Raw genomic sequence first — 24,093 nt, forward strand, 5'->3', positions numbered from 1 at the left:
TTATCAATTTCTTGATTTGAACACTCCTAACCACGTTTTACTGACTTACTGAAGCACTAAATTGGTTTTGTAACCTCATTGAGCTTTGAACTTCATAGGCAGGTGTATCCAATCATGAGAAAAGGTATTTAAGGTGGCCACTTGCAAGTTGTTCTCCTATTTGAATCTCCTATGAAGAGTGGTATCATGGGCTCCTCAAAACAACTCTCAAATGATCTGAAAACAACAATTATTCAACATAGTTGTTCAGGGGAAGGATACAAAAAGTTGTCTCAGAGATTTAAACTGTCAGTTTCCACTGTGAGGAACATAGTAAGGAAATGGAAGAACACAGGTACAGTTCTTGTTAAGCCCAGAAGTGGCAGGCCAAGAAAAATATCAGAAAGGCAGAGAAGAAGAATGGTGAGAACAGTCGAGGACAATCCACAGACCACCTCCAAAGACCTGCAGCATCATTTTGCTGCAGATGGTGTCACTGTGCATCGGTCAACAATACAGCGCACTTTGCACAAGGAGAAGCTGTATGGGAGAGTGATGCAAAAGAAGCAGTTTCTGCAAGCACGCAGAACACAGTCACCTGAGGTATGCATAAGCACATTTGGACAAGCCAGTTACATTTTGGAAGAAGGTCCTGTGGACTGATGAAACAAAGATTGAGTTGTTTGGTCATACAAAAAGGCATTATGCATGGAGGCAAAAAAACCACGGCATTCCAAGAAAAGCACTTGCTACCCACAGTAAAATTTGGTGGAGGTTCCATCATGCTTTGGGGCTGTGTGGCCAATGCCGGCACCGGGAATCTTGTTAAAGTTGAGGGTCGCATGGATTCAACTCAGTATCAGCAGATTCTTGACAATAATGTGCAAGAATCAGTGACGAAGTTGAAGTTACGCAGGGGATGGATATTTCAGCAAGACAATGATCCAAAACACCGCTCCAAATCTACTCAGGCATTCATGCAGTGGAACAATTACAATGTTCTGGAATGGCCATCCCAGTCCCCAGACCTGAATATCATTGAACATCTGTGGGATGATTTGAAGCATGCTGTCCATGCTCAGCGACCATCAAACATAACTGAACTGGAATTGTTTTGTAAACAGGAATGGTCAAATATACCTTCATCCAGGAACTCATTAAAAGCTACAGGAAGCGACTAGAGGCTGTTATTTTTTTTTAAAAAGGAGGATCTACAAAATATTAATGTCACTTTTATATGTTGAGGTGCCCATACTTTTGCACCGGACAAATTTTGTTTAAATGCAGATTGCACATTTTCTGTTCGCACAATAAACCTCATTTCAATCTAGAAATATTACTCAGTCCATCAGTTATTAGATATATGAAACTGAAATAGCTGTTGCAAAAACCCAAAATTGTTATAAAGAAAAAAGGTTAACATTAATAGGGGTGCCCAAACTTTTTCATATGACTGTATACTTTCACAATTTGCAATAACATGTCCACCAAAGAAAAAAGATGGAAAGGTATACCTTGCTAAGAATACAGTAATATTATGCATAAATGTTCCTCATACAATATAAATATTCCTCTTTAAAATTCCAATAAAAATTTGGAATTTATCTGGCTGAATCTGAATCTGATTACTCTCTGGCGTTGGACATCATTTTTACTCTTTGTCTATTAGCCTCAGGCACAGCACCTGCTAGTCCGTGCAGCAGAGTTTGTTTTTTTTTTGAGGGAGCTTTTGAGAAGATCTTCACCACATCCTGTGGGTGGCGTCACAAACTCAAACACGGCTCTGGCCGTACACCTACGTCCCCCTAAAAGCGCCAGCCCCCCTTTCAGATCGAAGTGGACCACGGGGCCCCCGGGTCCGGGGACGCTCGAGCCACCCACCAGCGAGCCCGTATCAGAGCGGCTCGGTTGCCGCCAAGCACGGGGTGCTACAATATCACATAAAAAATTGTTTAAAAGAACTGAGAGTCCTCAGTGGTTGATACCTTTTAATGGCTAACTGAAAATATGGTAATAATAGCAAGCTTTCGAGACTTTCAGGTCTCTTCTTCAGGCTCAGTATACATATCACTAAATTTATGGACATCAATGGTTTGGTTTCTACGTGCATGAGGATAGGATGGGTTGTTACTGACATCTGATGAGAAATGCATGTGAATAGCAAATAAATTATTTACATAGAAAATTGGTAATGTGTTCAATACACAGATAATTTTGAAAATTGCATGATAAAAATCAGCAGTGCTTAATTTTTTTTTTGCCCACTTGACAGACATTGTTGTAATGACCTTTTGTTTGGTATGCCTTTGTGTCCCGATATCCGCATTTCTTGCTGTGTTTGCAAACGACACTTCAACAGCTCTGTTGGACAAAGGACCAGTGAGGAGACAACAGAAGCTAACGACCCTGCAGTAGCCTTGTGGTAGTCTCTAGAGGAAATAATATTAGAATAAAGCATAGAAATGGTATACACATTATATACTGACTTATACAATACCCTTATTAAATTGTTAGGCTATAGGAGTTTGAAAAAACTGCAGCATGTGTTTAATGGGAATATTAAAATATCAGTCGTCATAGTTTCTCAAATGTGTTTCATCACACCGTATGTTCAAAAGTGGATGAAGGGGTTGCCCCGGCTTGGGACAGAGCTCAGACGGCCGACTTGTGAGTGTGCGGTGTGCACACTGTCACAATTACCTTGTATTCTCAGTGCGAGTGGGTTCTGAATACGAGTACCCTGAGTTTTATGTGCAGATTTTCCCCATAGATTTGCATGTGAAAAATCCACAAATAAAAAAAAAAAAAAAAAATCATATACGCTTTTATCGCGTTTCTGCTGCAACCATTTGTTAAGCGTCTTAACACATTGTAACTTTTTTTTTTTGTCATGATGTAACTGTCATTTTGCGGGAAAACTATCCTGGTCAGGATGTACATTTACATTATACAGTATATTGGAAAGGAGTTGAAGGTGTTTTTCAGTTCTTTTTATTGGTGACCCATCATTGGTCGTATATGGTAATGTAACTTCAAGATAAAATAAATAAAAAGGTAGTGAAGCACACACCTAAGCTGTGACGGCTCTTGCATCCCCAGGAGATGACACACGAGATTCTGACAGAAGCCATAGCATGCAAATAGCACTGCATTTTCTGACACATTTGCCAACAAAGCAGGGACCGTGCCATGATACAAGCCGCGCAATCCCTCCATGTGGTACGTTCTCACTGCACAGTCCATAAAACCGCGATACATAGATGGGAAAGCCTGCAGCTTAACCTTGACTGTGTCAAAGGGCTGGCCACTGAAAACACATGCAGCACCACCTAAGAAATAAAAAAAAGATAAGATATGTGAAATAAAAAAAATACATAAAACATGCTATACTACAAGATGGAGCAATTGCCTATATCAAATTATGTTTAGTGGGAAATAGCTTCAAAGGGTTGTCTAGTGAAAACACATTACCACCTAGCCAGAGGTGTATCTATGCTTTCCAGCACCCGGGGCAAGAATTCAGTTTGGCGCCCCCCTCCTCCCCCCATCCCCCACCAAGCGGTTTGGGTAGTCATGTGACCAGTCACTCATATGTGATTTACACAGTTAGTTACGTGATGACGAGCTGCTCCTAATAATTCTCTCAATGTTTAATGAAAAACATAGGAAGAAAAGCCAGTTGTCACATGCAAGTATTAAAATCACATATAAGTGGAGTGACCATGTGATAACTGCTGGAATTGGAACCATCGAGCAGGGCTGAATCCTGACAGTGAGTATATTACACGCTGACAGGATTGGGTTACAGGGCCTTATTTTATAATTAAAGGACTTGTCCAGGTTTGAAATGAAAGTCTACAGTCACTCTGTGTCACTCTATGTGACTGCAGGGTTCTGAATTCTCACAGCACTTGCATTTCACACTTCTAGGGTTCTCCCGTGCCAGTGGTGGGAGTGGATGTCATATGAGCACAATTATGCGCTTTGTATACCTCTGGCCACATTCTGACTAGACGTGTCCAGCCTCAATTCATTTTCATTGAACAAGGCCATCCATGTCTAGTCAGCACGGGACCACGTGTTTGTAAATCGCATACTTGTGGTTTTGTGACCTCCCACTCTCACTGCCAGCACCAGAGAATCCTGACAGCGTGCAGACTGTGAGAACTCAGAAGTCTGCAGGCACATAGTGTCACATGGAGTGACTGCAGGCTCATCACAAACTTGGACAACACCTTTAATGCTCCTAACATAAATGAAAATATAGTAACCCTTAACTTGTCAGGCGGCACAATAGTTTATTATAGAGGTTGTCCACTACTTCAACATTGATTGTGTATCCTTAGGATAGGTCACCAATGTCTGATCGGCCAGGTGCACCTGGCACCCTAGTCAATCACCTGTTCTAGATGCCGGCAGGTGACTGGAAGTGCTCAGTTCCGGATCTGGTCTGTCTTCTCATAGCGGCTGCAGTCTACTATTCAAATCAATGAGGAAAAATGTGCAGTACCTGGCCAAGGTCACTATCAGAAGACGAATCAGATCCGGAAATAAGCATTTGCGACCACCTGCACCGACAGCAGCTGATCAGCGGGGGTCCCAGACCCAGGCAGATCAGACATTGATGACCTATTCTAAATATAAGTCGTAAATGTTAATGTAATATATTGTAATTTATGAATTGTTACTTGTGTACAGGATCAGAATTAACAGCACCAGAACCACCAGAGGTACATAATTAGAACCCCCATCAGTACAGAAACCCAGCATCACAACCACTAGAAATACAGAAATTCATCATCAGAACCAACAGAAATTCATCACAGACCCACAAGCAGTAAAGAGATTCATCATCAGAACCACACCACCAGCAGTACAGAAATACATCCATATATCCCCATCAGTTCATAAATAGCATCAATACAGAAATACATCAGCAAAACCACAAGCAGTACATGGGACATCAATTGGAATGTCAGTTCAGACACATATACTGTACATTTGTATTACATGAAGCCACAACTTCCAGAACGTCCTTAAAAGGGAATCTTTCACCAGGTGTTTGCCACCTAATCTGAGAGCAGCATAACGTAGGGGCAGAGACCCCCGATTCCAGCGATGTGTCACTTACTGGGCTGTTTAATGTAGTTTTGATAAAATAAACAATTAATCAGCAGTAGATTATCATTAGAGGATGATTTTGCGTGCTGCCAGGTAGTTCAGCATATTCATGAGCTCTGTGTAACTGCTATGGTAGGTCTGCAGCAGAGGAGACAGCAGACAGTTCAGTAAGTGACATCGCTGGAATCAGGGTCTCTGCCCCCATGTTATGCTGCTTTCAGATGGGGGGGGGGGGGAAACCTGGTGACAGATTCCATTTAACAATGGTAAGGAGATACTTGGGAGTTATCGGTCATGATCAGATTGCGGACCATACAGGATCCACAGTCAGTAAGGCTTGGACTGCCCTCGCACCAGTGCAAAACTATAGTGTCCATCTGCTATTGATTTCTCATGCCATATCAGCATGAGAAAAGAATCGCAGGCATGCTGGGATTGGCAGCGATTCTCAGCTTACGTGCACCCATACAAGTCTATGGGAGTGTGTGAAATATCGCACTGCACGCGAATGTCATCAGAGTGCAATGCGATGTATGCAGAGACAGGCAGCGGAGGAGATGGAGAAAGTGCTCCCTCTCCTCCGCAACTGTGATCCAATTGCAAGATTGGATCACAATCGCCTGACAGTCTATGTAATGAATTGTGGGGTGGATTTCCCCACATACATAGCATTACAACTTTCCCCACATACATAACATTACCCACTTCCTCAAGCAGCCCAACACAAGTAACTGTAACCCTTCCCCATGCAGCCCCCCAGAACGTAGCCCCAGCATATAACATAATCCCTATGCATGTAACATCATCCCCATCGCCACACAGGCAGCCCTCCTGCACACAAAATCACCCCCTTCATCATGCAGCTCCACATATGAAGCCTCCCAGAACCTGTAACATCCCCCCTTTCCTGCACAGCCTCTCAGTACGTAGCCCCATACATTAGAGATCACGCCTTTCCCCATCAAGCACTATGCATACCTCCCAACTTTTAAAGAAGAGAAAGAGGGACAAAGTTTGCGGCGCGCAATGCACGCCGCGGCAATTTTAGGCCACACCCTAACCACACCCATTTTACAAACGGCCACACCCATATCCACTCCCCATCTACACCCATCCAGCAAACTGAAACTGCAGAAGCTGTCCGTGATCGCTCTGAGCCACCACAGATCAGCAATGGGCAGAACAGGCAGGGAGTTAACTACAGGGTGTGCAGGCGGCTAGGACCCAGGAGGAGAGCTGAACAGGGTGTGCAGGCAGCTAGGACCCAGGAGAAGAGCTGAACAGGGTGTGCAGGCAGCTAGGACCCAGGAGGAGAGCTGAACAGGGTGTGCAGGTGTGTCGCCCTGGACAAGCCAGGGGCCACAGGTAACAACACACACACACACACACACACACACACACACACACACACCCCCACCCCCAGCAGTTCACAGCAGACATCCCCATTGAGACCTGGTTTCTTCCTCGGGCTCAGACAGACACACCAGGTGGGCGGAGTCAGGAGATGGAGACGCCCACCGAGGAGTTTGGGTGGCCTGAGGCAGGAAGCATGTCCAGACAAGTCTAGGCGGAGAAGGAAAGAGGAGGTCTGTAGAGAGGCAGACGCAGACTGGGGCCTAGGTTGGAGCCTAGGGCCCTCGAGTAGAGAGTCAGGCAGACTGTAGTGGACGTCTGCAGGGAGCCGGGCAGACAGTTGGTGGAATCGCAGGTAGCCGGGGCTGGGCGGTGGCCCACCGGTACTGAATCGGGGAGCCAGCTGAAAACTGGAGTGCAGGAGGAGCGTACGGAAGGTGCAGGAAAGGACTTACATTAACAACCTGGGGTCAGGGGAAAAACACCGCAGCCGCCTGTGGGACCCGTCCATCCAGCCGTTTGTTTCAGCAGAGACTCTGTGTGCATCATTGGGCTGAGTGAGGACCACCGTGCCGTGCGGTACAGCGCTGCCCCCGCGACCCTGCACCTCTCCGCCCTGTAACCTGCCTGCAGTTCATCCCTACCCCATCACCGGGCCCCGGGACAACCAACCCCCTACCCACGGAGGGGAAAACTACCAACCAAGCTGCTCCCAGTCACCGCTCCCGGGATCCCCGTCTAGAGCAGCGGTGGTGTCACCAAAATCACCACAACCGTGGGTGGAGTCACGGACAATCATCAAAATCCATCCCCCTTTTCACTTACGGGCGAGGAGCGCCGCTCGAGTCCCCGGGATCCGGCCCACCGCTCGAGCCACCACCGAGCAGCAGCGGCCGCAGCAGCAGCCGGACTGGAGCAGTGGGAGAGCGCAGCATCCCCTCCTCCGCCCGTGACACAGGCAGCTAGGACCCAGGAGGAGAGCTGAACAGGGTGTGTAGGCAGCTAGGACCCAGGAGGAGGGCTGAACAGTGTGTGCAGGCAGCTAGGACCCAGGAGGAGGGCTGAACAGGGTGTGCAGGCAGCTAGGACCTAGGAGAGCTGAACAGGGTGTGCAGCTAAGGGTATGTTCACACATCAGGTTTTTGCTGTGCGGCACAATCTGGCGCCTTGCGGGAAAAACGCATCTGTTTTTTTTTTTTGTCGCCGGGTGTGGTTTTTCCTCATAGACTTTTGTTAGCGCCGGATTGTGCCGCATGTACTTGCGTTTGATCCGGTTTTTGCCTGATGCGGCAAAAATCTTCACTCCGGCGGCTGCACGGGACGCAGAGAGGAACGTTTTTTGCCAGCGGCAAAAAAATGCATAGCTCCGGGTGCGGCATGGTGCATAATAAAAGTCTATGCGAGCCGGATTCGGTGTCATGCTTCAAATGCCGGAAGCATGTACCATATCCGGTTTTTACTTCTGAGCATGCCCAGAAGTAATATAAATTCATTGCTTGTCAGAAAATCACTCACTCACTCTCAAACCCTCTCACTCACTGACTGACTCACTGACTCATTCACTCACTCACCGATCACCGGCGCAGGGCTGCATGGCTGTCACACTGCTCCGGCAGCTTCTCCTGATTTGAAAATGCCGGCCGCTCATTATTCAATCTCGTATTCCCTGCTTTCCCCGCACACCGGCGCCTATGATTAGCTGCAGGCAGACACGCCCCCACGCTGAGTGACAACTGCCTCACTGCAACCAATCACAGCAGCCGGTGGGCGGGTCTATATTGTGCAGTAAAATAATAAAAAGAAAAACGGCGTGCGGTTCCCCCCAATTTTGATACCAGCCAAGATAAAGCCACACGGCTGAAGGCTGGTATTCTCAGGATGGGGAGCTCTACGTTATGGGGAGCCCCCCAGCCTAAAAATATCAGCCAGCAGCTGCCCGGAATTGCCGCATCCATTAGATGCGACAGTCCAGGGACTTTACCCGACTCTTCCCGAAATGCCCTGGTGCAGTGGCAATCGGGGTAATAAGGGGTTAATCATGGCAGGCATCTATGAGACACCCCCAATGATTAACCTGTAAGTGAAAGTAAATAAACACATACACCCAAAAAAAATCCTTTATTTGGAAGACAAAAAAAACACCCTCTTTCACCATTTTATTAAAATCCCCAAATACCCCTCCAGGTCAGACGTAATCCACAGAGGTCCCGCGACGTTCTCAGCTCGACTACATGAAGCTGACAGGAACGGCAGTAGAACACCGCCTCTCTCTATCAGCTCCACGCAGCAACTGAAGGGTGAGGAGAGGACACAAGTGGTAAGTACACACTGTCTTCTCCCCAATGTCCTGATCTATCGTGTGCCTGCAGCATTGAGCTGCAAACACTGCACACACGATAGATCAGAGAAACAGCTGGAGGAGCGCAGGCTCCGGACCGGAGGGGTGGGAGGAGGGGGGGGGGGTAGGGAATCAGCGCTGGGGACATTCATTACCTTAGCAGCAGCAGCACAGAGACTAGTGCGCTCTGCTCTGTAATGCTCAAGACACGTGTTAGGATGGTAGGAGGGAAAAGCAGCGAGGCGGGGAGAGAGTGGGTGGGCGGAGCCACGGGATAAAGACCTCCCGCCCGGGGCAACGGGACAAACTCTGCAAAGCGTGATCGTCCCGCTGTATCTGGGACGGTTGGGAGGTATGCACTATGTATGTAAAAATCACACCTTCCCCTATACAATCCCCCAATTTTCAGCACCTTTTGTGTACAATTCCCCAATATGCAGCCCCATGTAGGAACATCCAGTTATCCTGTACCCCCAAAATACCACACACCACCTCACATTACTCACCCTTAGCCCCTCTCCAGTGGCGTAGCAACTGCTTTTGCCGCCCGGGGTGGTCGTCAAGTTCGCCGCCCCCCCTCCATTGGCCGTCGATAAGGGTACTTTCACACTTTAGTTAGTCGCAATCCGCTACTTTGGAAAACCGCGCAATCTGTTAATGGCTTGCACTGTTTCCCATAGACTTGTATGAACGATGGATTGCGACTAATGTGTCTGCGTTGCATCCGCCGCGTGACGGATTATTCGTAGAACGACTGACCGTCGGGCGGCAGCAACGCAGCATGTAGCGTTTTGAGCGGCAGAATCCCTTTTTTTTCCACTGCGCATGCTCAGCTCTTATGTTTAGTAATTGAAATCAATGTTTCGCTCTCTCAGCGGCCGGCTCGAGTGCAATTAGCTGATCGTCCGGCTTTTGAGTGCGATCAGCTGACCGGTCGGCTTTTGTGAACAATCAGCTTATCGCCCGGTGGCCGGCCACCGGGTGATCAGCTGATCGTTCACAATAGCCTACCGCCGGTAAAACAGTAAGACAAAAAAACACAACGAATCGTTTTGCAGCATTTTTGCAGTCGGTCAGTCTCTCTGTCAGTGGTTTTGTCGGTCGGTCTCTCTCTCTTGGTCTCTCCATCTCACCCCCTCTCTCATGCTCACCGATCACCGGCGTGGTGCTGCACGGCTGTCACAAAGCTTCAGTGGCTTTTCCTCTTTTGAAAATGCCGGCCGCTCATTATTCCATCTCTTATTCCCTGCTTCCCCCGCCACCTATGATTAATTGCAGTCAGACACGCTCCCACGCTGAGTGACAGCTGTCTCACTGCAACCCATCACAGCCGCCGGTGGGCGGGTCTATATCGTGCAGTACAATAAAGGGCTGCTTCTCACTTGCGAGTTTCTCGCAGTAGAGCAATGCGAGAAAAACTCGCATTGGAATCGGACACGTTAGTCAATAATTCAGCTCGCATTTGTTATTTTTCTCAATCCAAAATCGGGCTGAAAAATAAAAAAAAAACAAAAAAAAAAACGCAGCATGCTGCTTTTTTGCGAGTTTCTACTGAGAGTCTCTCCATTGCAAGTCTATGGAAGCGTGTAAATAAAATCGGATGTCACGGGACGGCACTCACACCATCCTAGTGACATGCAATTTTCTAAATACATTTCGCGCATGTTTCCTAAAACACTGGAAATGAGTGATGTCTCACAATGTCTGTCAATCACTATTCTCTGTCTGTCGGTCTCTCCCTCTCGGTCCATCACTATCTCTGTCCCTCTCTCACAGCCTGTCGGTCATTTTCCCCTCCTCTTTCATACTCACCGTTCCCCGGCGCTGCACGGCATTCACACTGCTCCGGCGGCTTTTACCATTTTGAAAAAGCCGGCCGCTCATTAAACAATCTCGTATTCCCTGCTTTCCCCACCCACAGGCGCCTGACTGGTTGCGGTGAGACACGCCCCCACGCTGAATGACAGGTGTCTCACTGCACCCAATCACAGCAGCCGGTGGGCGTGTCTATACTGTGCAGTGAAATAAATAAATTTAAAAAACCCGGCATGTGGTCCCGTCCCCCCCCCCCCCCCCCCCCAATTTTAATACCAGCCAGATAAAGCCATACGGCTGAAGGCTGGTATTCTCAGGATGGGGAGCTCCACGTTATGGGGAGCCCCCCAGCCTAACAATTTCAGTCAGCAGCCGCCCAGATGTGCCACATACATTAGATGCGACAGTTCTGGAACTGTACCCGGCTCTTCCCGATTTGCCCTGGTGCGTTGGCAAATCGGGGTAATGGAGTTAATGGCAGCCCATAGCTGCCATTAACTCCTAGATTAATCATGTCAGGCGTCTCCCCGAGATACTTTCCATGATTAATCTGTAAGTGACAGTAAATAAACACACACACCTGAAAAAAATAATTTATTAGAAATAAAAAACACTAACAAATTCCCTGGTTCACCAATTTAATAAGCCCCAAAAAAGCCCTCAATGTCCGGCGTAATCCAGGATGGTCCAGCATCGCTTCCAGCTCTGCTGCATGAAGGTGACCGGAGCTGCAGAAGACACCGCCGCTCCTGACAGCTCCATGCAGCAACTGAGGTGAGTAGCGCGATCAGCTGAGCTGTCACTGAGGTTACCCGCGGCCACTGCTGTATCCAGTGACAGCGGGTAACCTCAGTGACAGCTCAGCTGATCGCGCTACACACATTTGCTGCCTGGAGTGGTCAGGAGCGGCGGTGTCTTCTGCAGCTCCGGTCACCTTCATGCAGCAGAGCTGGAAGCGACGCTGGACCATCCTGGATTACGCCGGACATGGAGGGCTTTTTTGGGGCTTATTAAATTGGTGAACCAGGGAATTTGTTAGTGTTTATTACAGATTAATCATGGAAGGTATCTCGGGGAGACGCCTGACATGATTAATCTAGGATTTAGTGGCATATATGGGCTGCCATTAACTCATTACCCCGATTTGCCAACGCACCAGGGCAAATCGGGAAGAGCCGGGTACAGTTCCAGAACTGTCGCATATAATGTATGCGGCAATTCTGGGCGGCTGCTGACTGATATTGTTAGGCTGGGGGGCTCCCCATAATGTGGAGCTCCCCATCCTGAGAATAACAGCCTTCAGCCGTATGGCTTTATCTGGCTGGTATTAAAAAATTGGGGGGACCGCACGCCGTTTTTTTTAATTATTTCACTGCACAGTATAGACACGCCCACCGGCTGCTGTGATTGGGTGCAGTGAGACACCTGTCACTCAGCGTGGGGGCGTGTCTCACTGCAACCAATCATAGGCGCCGGTGGGCGGGGAAAGCAGGGAATACGAGATTGTTTAATGAGCGGCCGGCTTTTTCAAAATAGTAAAAGCCGCCGGAGCAGTGTGAACGCCGTGCAGCGCCGCGCCGGGGATCGGTGAGTATGAGAGAGGGCTGCTAACTTCAGTCACTCAGGGGATTAGCGGTCACCGGTGAGCCCTTCACAGGTGACCGCTAAATCAGGACGCGGCACAGACAGAGCCGCAGCATGACGTGAAGTTCACCCGAGTTCATTCTGATTGTGCGGCTCTTTCTGTGTCTGCTGTCATCTGCCATTCAGCTCTGCTACATGGCTGTGTCTGCTGTCAGCGACCATGTAGCAGAGCTGAATGGCAGATGACATAGTAAAAAATACGCATTACACACACATTACACACGCTAGTAAAATCATTAATTTATTCAGAAAAAGCATCGCACTTGCATTGCACTCAGACCCAACGTGAACTAAAATCAGCCCAGTCGGACCTATTTTACTCGCATAGATGTGTTTCCAGCCAAATAAATTTAAAAAAAAAAAAAAAAGCCAGCCGCCTCCCAGAATTGCCGCATCCATTAGATGCAACAGTCCCGGGACTCTACCCGGCTCATCCCAAAATGCCCTGGTGCGGTGGCAATCAGGAGTTAATGGCAGCCCATATCTGCCACTAAGTCCTAGGTTAATCATGGCAGCTATCTATGAGACACCCCCATGATTAATCTGTAGTAAAAGTAAATAAACAAACAAACGACAAATCCTTTATTTGCAATAAAAGACAAAAAACCCACCCTTTTCCCCCACTTTATTAACCCCCGAATATCCCTCCAGGTCTGGCGTAATCCACACGAGGTCCCACAACGCTTTCAGCTCTGCTACATCGGAAGCTGACAGGAGCGGCAGTAGAACACCGCCGCTCCTGTGAGCTCCACGCAGAAACTGAAGTGAATCGCGCTGTCAGCGGGGACGTCCCTAAGGTAGTGTCAGTGTGTGCGGAGATGATGGGGGTGGTAGTGCCTGGGTGTGTGCGGTGATGATGGGGGTGGCATTTCTTACCCCCAAAATGCTGTCCCCCTGACACGTGCCGCCCGGGGTGGACCACCACCTCTGCCCCCCCCTTTGCTATGCCACTGCACCTATCAATATAATGAAATTAACACTAGGAGTGTGGCAGCAGAGTAGGAGAGCAATCAAACTATGTCCATTAGTATATCAAGATTTTCATATTGTACATTGTACCCTAATGACTTAGTATATAGAAAATACCCTTAACACCAGAAGTCCCAGAAATTTCGAGCTCCATAGGGTTTCAATGGTAGAAATGTTAAATGACCCCTCTCTGGTACTTCTAGTGGTAAAGGGAAGCCACTCCATACTCAAAGTATCAAAAAAAGGTCCATGTTTTTAACGTTTTTTGCTTTTGTAGGTGCATCAAAAATGAAATATATACTATTTTACATGTGATATATTTTAATGCTTTGTGGTCCTACAGTAGATCACATTGTTTGGTTCTCTATAGTTTTTTTTTTCTTCCAGGACTGATTTACTAGTTTATTAAGATCCCTTGCTATTTGCTTCTGTTCATAGGTTAATATTCTATTTTTTTATGACTGTCAGGAGTGGGGTCCTCCTGGGTCGCCTCCCATAGCGTTTGATTTTATTCAAATTTGGACAGATAGTTTAAGTTGACACGGATACACATTGAGCCTGCAGGACATCTTGAATTTCTTTAAAACTTGATTGGGGCTGTTTATCCACTAGCTGGACTATCCTGTGTTGCAACCTTTCATCAATTTTTCTCTGTCGTCCACACCCAGGGACATTAGTTACAGAGCCATGGGTTGTAAACATCTTTAGTATCTTGAGCACCCAGGACAAAAAGGAACATCAAGATTAATGATAGGTAAATACGAAGATATTCTGGTTCGGATAAATAAACTTGAATATTTTCTACTATTCGTATATTTGGCAAAAACAACAAGTCTAATACAAGTCAATAGGAAAATTGAATAATTTTCTGGCGGACCCTCCCAGGATGGTTGTCAGGGCTGTAAAAATACAGATATGGATGGAAAAATTTTGAAATTGAATGGGAACAGCATGGGAAAGATGCTTGGCTGCATCTCTGAAACACAGGTTACTTCTGGGAACAATGTTGTTAGAGTATTACGCCACTTTGACCTGCCTTCCCCCACCTATTTGTGATATCCAACACAGGTAAATTAGACAGCAAGGGGCTGCAGCCCTCAGCTGTGTGCTTTACCTTGGCTGGTTATCAAAAAATAGAGGCTCTCCCTTTTTTTTTTTTTATTAAAAAAAAAAAAAAAAAAAATTAAAAAAGTAAAAAGTAGACTCCTGCCAATTTTTGATAACCAGTTCAGATAATACCGGTCCCCAGCTGTCCGCTTTCTCAGGCTGGGTAGGTCCATGGTTATTGGGCCCTCCCCAGCCTAAAAATAGCAGCCCGCTGCAGCACCACAATTGTCACATCCATTAGATATGCCAATTGTGGTGCTTTACCCGGCCCATGCCGATTGCCCAGGTGCATTGGCAATCAGGGTAATATATATGGGGTTGATGCAAGCTGTGATTTGTCAAAAATCACAGCTCCCATCAAGCACTGGCTTGGTAATGAAGAGGTGTATATGAGACCTTCTCTGACCCAATTATAAAACCCTGTAAGAAAAAAAAAAAAAAATTTATAAGGATTATTTTTCTAAAACACACCTTCTTTCCTTAATTTATTAACCCCCAAAACACCCCCACAGCTCCAACTTAATCCACACAATGTCCCATGATGTCTCTGGCTACTACATCTGAAGGTGTCCCAGGAGCTGCAGTGATCGGTTGCATTTTCCATCACTACAGATTCTGGATTTAGCAGAGCCAGGATAGTCGTGGGGCACCGTGTGGATTAAGTCAGACCTGCAGGGGCATTTTTGGGGTTAATAAATTGGTGAAAGAGGATGCTTTTTTTTTTTTTTTTATAAAAAAAATTATGTATAACTTATTATTTATAAAAACGGATTTGTGTGTGTTTGGGTTTTGTTTTTTTTTTTTAAACTTACAAGGTTGGTAATAGGGGTGTCACGGGGTTCTTCTCCCATATCACACGATCAACAGAGCAAGAGATGGCGGTACAATCCAAAGAACATTTATTCCAAGCAAATTAAAACGGTGCATAAGATAATCCACAAAACAGAGGGTAAAATGAATCCAGTAACACAAATATAGCAATAAATGTCCAGGTCTCTCTCTGAGAAGTCTCAGCTTCTGCCAGAGGATCAATCTTCCTGCTTCATTCTTGAAGTTCTCCAACAGACTGACTGAATCTCCCAGGTAAGCAGAAAGTTTACAGTAGGTGGATCTCATGCCCCCTCTCCCGACTTAGGAACAAAAGGCTGGCAGGGGAGGAATTAAACCTGCAAATGGGACAATGTACACATAAGGAATACAGAATGGTCAGTGAACCACACCCAAACATTAACCCACACAAAATGGTATACAATCCACAATATTCCACCATCACAACCTCTCCCGCCTTCTGAATAAGTGAGTATTCCATGAGGTCTACACAGACCTCTGGCCATCTCACTTAAGTCCATGTTGCTCAGCTGTGAATAGTCTATGGTTCTTCTTGCTGGGACAGTCCATCAGCGTGCTTGTGTTGGCTTCCACGCATGTATTGTATGAAGAAGCTGTAAATAGTCCCTTGTACAGCAGTAGGGTTGGAAGGACAAACTTCCCTTTGTGTCCTCTTTCACTCAAACTGTGTTTCCTGCACAAACAAATCGACATTGTAGATCTCACACTTAAAATTCCAAGGAGAATATCTGCAGGCAGGCCGCTCATCACACCAACCACACTTTGGCTTGATCCCAAAGCCAAAGTCCAGATCTACAGTCGCCTTTGGGATATTCCTCCTCTGTCCTCCAGCCAATTCAATAACAATCCCTGGTCCATGATGTATCGCCTCTGGCCGAACCACCCGGGGATCAGCTATTGTGAGAAATGCCCCAGAGTCACAAAATCCAATGACTCTGTCCATCCAGCACAACCTCCTGTAAGTGCTTACTTTGATGGTGAGAGGAACTCGGGGCTGTGGCTCGCATCCCATAAACCCTTAGTGGCCGACCACGAGTGTCTGAGTCATTCCTCAATCGAATAGCAGGGTAAGTGTTTTGCAAATGCCCAGGCTGCCCACATCGATAACATCTCTGTGTCAGACTCCTCCTAATGTGCATTCTGGAGAAGGCAGTAGGAGAACCTGGTGACAAAGGCCGGAGGCCATACACTCTAACAGGGGCATCTATGGTGCAGGGGTCAGCGGTACACTCCTGTGGAAGTGGTGGCAACTCTTCCTCAGGCGGGATGGAATGCACAAAATGCACCGGACAAGATGGAGGTGCGTGGGGGTCCCTCCGAGTCCTTGCGGGACAACTGGATTGCAGGTGTCCAGTTTGCCCGCACCCATAACATCTCTCTGTGATTCCCCCAGGGCGTGGTCGGAACTGTTGGGGCCCAGGATTGTGATCCGTGGGAGTCATCGGCCTGTGGCTGGTTGGAGGAGCAGATATAACTGGAGAGGGCAGGGGAGAAGGAACAGGCTGTGTCTTATTGTCCAGAAGCCCCCTCCATTTTGGTCGGATAGTAAGGGCCTCATCAGCTAGGGTTGCAGCTCCATCCAAGGTGCACGGCGTGCGCTCTCTGACCCATTCCCGTGTATTTCTGAGGGACACTTTTACAGAAATTGTTCTATAAGAAATACCTGTATAACGTCTTTCACAGTAACGGTGTCTTCCGCTTCCAGCCATCTCCGACATGCTTGGGACATCTTATGGGCATACATCCTAAACGATCCCCCCGTGGTGCATGGAAAGTCTCGGAACTGTGCCCTATGTGAGTCTGGGGTGATGGCATGGTAATCCAGGATAGTCCGCTTTACAATGTTATAATCCCGGTTCCGCTGTGAGTCAATGGTGCGATAAGCCTCTGCCAGACTTCTGCTCAGGAGTCCCACTAACAAACACATCCAGCCAGAGTGGGGAAACTCCGTCATGACACACTGTTGCTCAAAGACCTTGAAGAACCCATCCACATCTCCGGAAGCCTCGTCAAATGGCTTGAAGTCCGCCCGGGTGATTCGCACAGGCTCCTGGATCGCTGGGTTTACACTCCAACTCACATTACTCCCTCTGTCAGACTCCATTGCTTCTTGCCTCCTCTGTGCTTGGCGAGCAGCCTGCTACTTATATTCCTGAGATATGTGGCGCCCTGGCCTAGCCAGGTCATCACAAACGCACAAACACCCCCACCCCCATTAGACAGGGACACCAGCCAAACAAAAATCCTTGTTGCCTCCCTCCAGTGTGATGTCCACACCAGATGGGGTGGAGCCAAGCGGTTGGCCCCACCCACCGAGGAGTTCACAGGTCTGGAGGCGGGAAAAGTGACAGAGATAGAGTTTGGAGTTTGAAGTGAGAGGAGTGAGCACTTGGGTGTCTGGGTTTGTGGCCCAGGCACTGACAGCAAAGGTGGCCGTCTGCAGGAGTGGTGGAGCAACGTGGAACCGTAAGACCGGGGTCGGGTGACGGCCCGCCGGTACCGACCGGGGAGCAAAGTGAAGCAAGCACACACAGGCAGGGCTATCGGACCCCGACCAGGCTTGGAGCCGCCGACAATAGTCAGATCCGAATGTGACTGGAACCCCAGGGGTTTCACAACAGCAAAAGTCACGATTGAAGGCAACCGCCCACACCGTGAGGGTATACAGCTAGCGCCTAAGGCTAGAGACCCAAGGGCCAGCGCCTGCGGGCAAACGGGCTCCTCCGGTACCCATACACCTGGGAGCGGACTACCGTTGGGAATCCATAGTAGTCAGAAGGAGAACATCAAGGTGCAGGGAAAGACAGCCGCCATCACCTGTCCGGGGAGAGAGACTGCAGCCGGCTGCAGGACCCGTCCATCCAGCCGTTTGGTTTACCGAGGACTTTGTACCTTTCTTACTGAGTGAGTACACCCGTGCCATCCGGCACCGCGCCGCGCTGTCCCTGCAACACTGCACCTCGCCAACCTTGCCTCCCCGTCACACATCATCGGGCCCCGGGACCACCGACCCCTACCCACTGAGGGAGAAAACAACATCCCAGCTGCTCCCTACCATCGCTCCCGGGATCCCCGTCATCAGCAGCGGTGGTGCCTATCTTCACCACGACCCATGGGTGGCGTCACAGACTAAATCCCCCAAGCCGACCACCACTTTCACTCACGGGCAAGGAGCGCCGCTCGAGTCCCCGGATCCGGCCCACCGCTCGAGCCACCATGGCAGCAGCGCCGGACCCGAGCGTTAGCCAGCGCAGCGGCGTCCTCCCCGCCCGCGACAGATACACCGGGGCCAAGAGCTGCCATCTCTTCTTCGAACCACACCACCCACTGGCTTTTTGGGGCAGGGATCCCCGTCCCCAGTGTTTGTCCGTCAGACATCTGGGAGGAGGTGGACTGGCTCTCACCCACAAGTAGATCAATTAAGGCTTCTTTACTCAGTCCCTGGTAGCTCAGGCCCAGATCTTTGTCTCTCTCCTTTAGACTGGAAGCAGTCCAGTTTCTGTACTCACTCTGTTGGTGGATCTCCATTAGACTGCGCTCTGTTGATACCACCAGTTGTCACGGGGTTCTTCTCCCAAATCACACGATCAACAGAGCGATAGATGGCGGTACAATCCAAAGAACATTTATTCTAAGCAATTCAAAACGGTGCATAAGATAAGCCACAAAACAGAGGGTAAAATAAATCCAGTAACACAAATATAGTCTGGTAAGCAATAAATGTTCGGGTCTCTCTCTGAGAAGTCTCAGCTTCTGCCAGAGGATCAATGTTCCTGCTTCATTCTTGAAGTTCTCCAACAGACTGACTGAATCTCCCAGGTAAGCAGGGAGTTTACAGTAGGTGGATCTCATGCCCCCTCCCCCGACTTAGGAACAAAAGGCTGGCAGGGGAGGAATTAAACCTGCAAATGGGACAATGTACACATAAGGAATACAGAATGGTCAGTGAACCACGCCCAAACATTAACCCACACAAAATGGTATACAATCCACAATATTCCACCATCACAAGGGGTATCTCAGACACCTCTCTATTATCAACCCAGGGCTTGATGGCAGCTGTGATTTTTGACAAATCATAGCGGACATCAATCCCAAATATTACCCAGATTGCCACCACACCAGGGGAATCGGGAAGTGCCACGATTCTGACACAAAGTATTGCGAGAGCCGCCAGCACTGAAATGGGTTGACCTGATGACATTACCGCATGTTACAGCCACTGGTGCTTCTCACACTGTGTTCAAGGTGACCCGGCATGCTGTGAACTTCGGTGACCTCATGTGGTCAATGCCGGCAGCAGTTCTCACACAGCACAGCTTGACAGCCAGCAGTGGCTGCTGTTCCAGCTTATGGGGTTCATTCTTTAGACATTCTTCATAGGCTGGGACACTGATTCGGGGAACATCATGTGGATTACGGTGGACCTGCATTGGATTTTGATGGTGATTAAAGTGGTGAATGAGGGTTTCACTGGTCCTTATTTCTTTAATAATTCTCTTTGTATGTCTTTCAGGTTCACGTTTATGGACTACGTTTGATTTGATGGATTAGGTCGGAATTTCAAGGCTTTTCTTTTGTAAATTGCTCAATGAGGGCTAGAGTCAGTGAGTTGTCTTTTTGCAATAAAAAGGTTTTGTTGTGTGTTTCTTTTACATCTACTGGGTTAGTAATGGGGGTGTCTTATGGAGGCCTACCTTTTACTGATAACAGGGCTTGCTGCCAGCTGTCAATTCACAGCTGGCATGAACCCCATATATTACCCCATTTGTCTTCACACCAGGGCAATGAATAGAGAAGAGGCAAAGCACCAGGATTGGCACATATAATGGATGAACAACTTCTGGGGCGGCTGCAGTCTGCTATTTGTAGGTTAGGATGTGCCAAATAACCATGGGCCTTCCAACCGTGAGAATAGCAGACCCCCAGCTGTCAGCTTCACCTTGGCTGGGGATCCAGGTTGAGATAGCTCAAAATTTAAAAAAAAAAAAACCAAAAAAAAACCAAAAAAAAAAAAAAACAGTAGAATAATGAGGACTCCTTATCACTCACCCATTGCTCCTGACGTCGAATTAATCAAAACCTGTATTAAATGTGATTGATGGCTTCGATTAGGTGCCATATTGACCTAGAAAAATAAAATAATAAAAGATCACATTAAAAGGCTTTTATTGACAAATATTTCAACTTGTGAGCTCTCTTTACAGGGTGATATGTGAGCTGCAGGTAAGGGCAAAAATGCAAGTGGATGTTTGAAGGGAGTGGCTTTTATATAAACAGAAAAGAGTTCTGCTGGATTTATAGAAAAATATGAATCATTTAAACATTTCGGACACTAAACAGTCTTGGTCATATCATGAAGAATGCAGACAGGAACTCCACATGGATATGTCTATGACTAAACAAGGGATATGTCAACATCCCCATTGACGATAATGGAAACGTGTTCCATCAATGAAATCCACGAGTAAAAGACATACCTAAAAGTGGGCATCCGAACAACGCCTTCAAAAAATTCTTCTATTGGTGCATTCGCACATCCATGTGTAATGTCTGCGAATGGTGCGTTTTGTTTTTTTTTTTTTTTTATCCCATAGATTGTCACTTCTCCAGTCACAGGAATGTGTGACTGTGAATACACCCTAAAAATCAAAGTTACTGAAAGAACTTTTTTTTACTTGCAATACTGCATGTGGCGTGCACTGGAATTTGGCCTGATTTTCTTTAATGTCATATTGAGTTGTTTTATTTTGAGCACCGTTCACACCGATGGGGACAACATTCACTACAGAACAGTTACAGTACGTCTGTATGTGTGAATGTATCCAAAGGCCAGGTTCAGACGACTAGGTGAAAAATTGTGCTTTCATCTTCTAGAAAAAAAAACAAACAATTTTTCATCTGTATGGCATTCATTTTGCACATCAATTAAATTATATAAGGCCAAGTAGAGTTTAATTTGTAATTATAGCAATGGATCCTCTATAAAATGATGCTATAGGAGGTAGTGTCTGTATGGTATCCATCATTTTACCCACCCATTGAGTTTAATGCAAGATTTTCATCCAAGAACAGAACAGTCTAATGGATGCTGGTCCTTGTAAAAAGTGAGAACTTGCTTGAACTAGCCAGTTATTACATAGGTTGACATGTCATGCATTATTTCAGATGGTCAAAAAGGTATGTTCACATTGAGTTATTGGAGCAGATCCTCTCCCAAATTCTCCTCAACCATTTACAAAACTTATGGAAAGCTTTCAATTTATTTCTATGGGAAACCCATTTTGCAGTTAATATGAAGAGTTTTATGAGGATTTTATTTCCATCCTAAGGCTATGTGCGCACTAGAAAGTGCCATTTTCTTAAGAAAAAAAACAAACCCTCTGAAAGAATCCCGCACCTGCGGTAAAAACCACGGTAAAAATCGTACCCATGTTTTTGCCGCAGTTTGCCGCCGATTTGGATTTTCCTTATCTATGGCAAAAACTGCAGGTACCTGCAAAAAAGAAGGGACATGCTCATTAATTCCGCAGCAGAAAATCCACGGGTATAAAAAAAAAAAAATAAAAAAAAAATGCAGTGTGCGCACAGCATTTTTTAATACCCATAGGATTTGCTGGGGAATGACTGCAGCAATGTTAGACATTTTCTGCAGCAAATCCGCGGGAAAATCCGTAGTAAATCTGCAGCGTGCGCACAGGGCCTAAAGAGGTTTTGGAAAAAAATCCTCATCGGAAATTGAGAAAAAAAAAGAAAAGAAAAGAAAAAAAAAAAAAAAAAGCACGCAGGTCACAGGTTTAAAGCAGATCCTGAAGAAACCTCTAACTAGGCACAAGTCCAATCAAAAAGTTCCCAAAACTGATCCAAACCACTTCAAGATAAGAAAGTTTGTGCTGGAGAAACCGGTGGTTTATAAACATCACTCTCTGTGAACATACCTTATAGGTTTAGTTGAACATGAGAATTCAGGAAGCAGTCACACCTGCAGTTTGTCCATGCACCTGTCCTCAGTGCAGGGGTGGACAGATCATTAGTGCACTCAACAACAGGGGCCCAAGAGGTTTTAGAGGGCCCATTTCTACCTCCAAAACAGGTGGAATTGTGCATTTTGATGAACTCTTGGGTTCCAAAGGGCCCATATATTGTTCTCCCCCCCACCCTGGGGTCCTTTTCTGTCTGTGTCCACCAGTGGCTATGTGCCATTGAAGCTAGCAGTCCCATCCACTCACCTCATACATACTGCACTCCTTTTCTTTCCAGACCATTTCAGGTGTAGCACATGGGTTGGGGTGCAGTTCATTGTGCACACTGACCACAAATATGTGAACATAGCCCGAAGCTATGAACAAATGAGAGCAATATTAGCAGGTTTTGAGTAGGCCACACCTTACTACCATATGTAGTGGCACTGGAACCATCAAATTTGAGGATATGACATTACATATATATAATATTAGGACTGTATATGTATGTAACAAAAGTACACTTATTTTGCCGGCCTCAGAACTAGATGATACCTTCAGGGTGTAATGTGCTTAGATATTTCCATGCTTAATTCAACATAAATCAGTACAAAATGTAAGCTACACGGTGCCATGTCTGCAGCCCAGAACCCATCCTTGTACATGTATACTTTAGATCATACAATTAAATTAATGAAAGCGGTTACTTGTTTTACACATGATTACTTTGTACTTACCTCTGTTCTATAGAAACTGATCTATTTAGAAGTTTCTTATTGACCACGTCTGAGCATTGTGTTCCTGTGACTGCACCCACCAAAATGATCCTCTATATTAGACACCTCTAGACGTCTCCACCATTACTCCTGTATTCACATCTCACAGTTTAAAAATAATACCAGAACGAAGATCTCCCCAACCTCAGAATCAGCTCAACTCCTTAATTCCCTTGTCAATCCCACCCACGATCTGCAAGGCGCCTCCTGGTCTCTGAATGACTCCGTACAGCTGCATGGTGGTGAACTTTTTTGTGATGATACCATAAAACAAGTTAAATATATTTAATTTATTTACTACTATTGCTGATAGCGTACAACAATAGTTATGTCACCATGAGGCTTTGAATATATAACATAATTATTTTGTTCTTTATACATTAATGTATTTTTTGTGAAGCACAATCTGAATTACAAATTCCAGTTCTCTCCAGATGATTCCATGGCTTTGTGTTTTAGGGTGCCTGAATCTGAATGAAAAAGCCCCCCCAAAAAATGAACACTGCACAGCAATGTCAAAACAACGTTGCTGTACACATGTTCTAAAGCCGCTTCAGAAACCCTGAACTGGTTAGGAAGTGACATGTCTGTTTAATTATTAGAATGGCGGCAAAGGCGATATCAAAACCGGCTCAGGGAAATGGCCGCCGGCGATCCCTGACGCCATGTACCCTTCAACACCAATCTTCAGCTGATTCCATTGCCTTATATCTTAGGCTCAGTTCACATGGAGAGTATTTGCTGTTTTTGATGATGACGATTTTCTGCACATACCAGCTAATTTAGGCTACTTGTTTGTTTTATTAGGTCTTTTTTTTTTTTTTTTTTTTCGTTTTTATCACATCTTTTCATTTTGGTTTTTGTCTCTTTTTGATATTTCATGTTTTAAAATGACTATCTTGGAAAGTAATGTTTGCGGAGTTACCCAACTATGATAAACATTTTATTGATAAAGTCATGTGCTGATTATGTGGCGCCCCTGACCTGGTCAGGCACCACTGAGTACTGCACCCATGCTGGGGACAGTACAATACAGGTAATCCAGAAGGCTGACTGGGGTGTGGAACACAGGCGCATAGTGATCAGGTCTCACACATGTACCCATGAGAGGACCCCTGGGGATCCCAGGAGGGGGAAAAGCCTTCACCTTCACTGGAATAGTGGAGGGAGCCAAAAGCCT

General features: G+C 46.5%; 1 protein-coding gene across 1 annotated transcript in view; it reads right to left on the reverse strand.

Annotated features, from left to right (window-relative positions):
• Positions 1–24,093, reverse strand: part of LOC142251841 (mitochondrial ornithine transporter 1-like) — a 56,160-nt gene that overhangs the window by 25,652 nt on the left and 6,415 nt on the right. The window contains exons 2-6 of the mRNA XM_075324889.1: positions 22,405–22,514; positions 20,228–20,303; positions 11,419–11,454; positions 3,050–3,308; positions 2,268–2,408 (exon numbers count right to left, since the gene is read on the reverse strand). Coding sequence (XP_075181004.1) covers positions 2,268–2,408; positions 3,050–3,308; positions 11,419–11,454; positions 20,228–20,303; positions 22,405–22,514 — 622 coding nt within the window. The remainder of the gene's footprint in view (positions 1–2,267; positions 2,409–3,049; positions 3,309–11,418; positions 11,455–20,227; positions 20,304–22,404; positions 22,515–24,093) is intronic.

Source organism: Anomaloglossus baeobatrachus, chromosome 9, assembly GCF_048569485.1.
Source record: "Anomaloglossus baeobatrachus isolate aAnoBae1 chromosome 9, aAnoBae1.hap1, whole genome shotgun sequence".
Lineage (NCBI taxonomy): Eukaryota > Metazoa > Chordata > Amphibia > Anura > Aromobatidae > Anomaloglossus > Anomaloglossus baeobatrachus.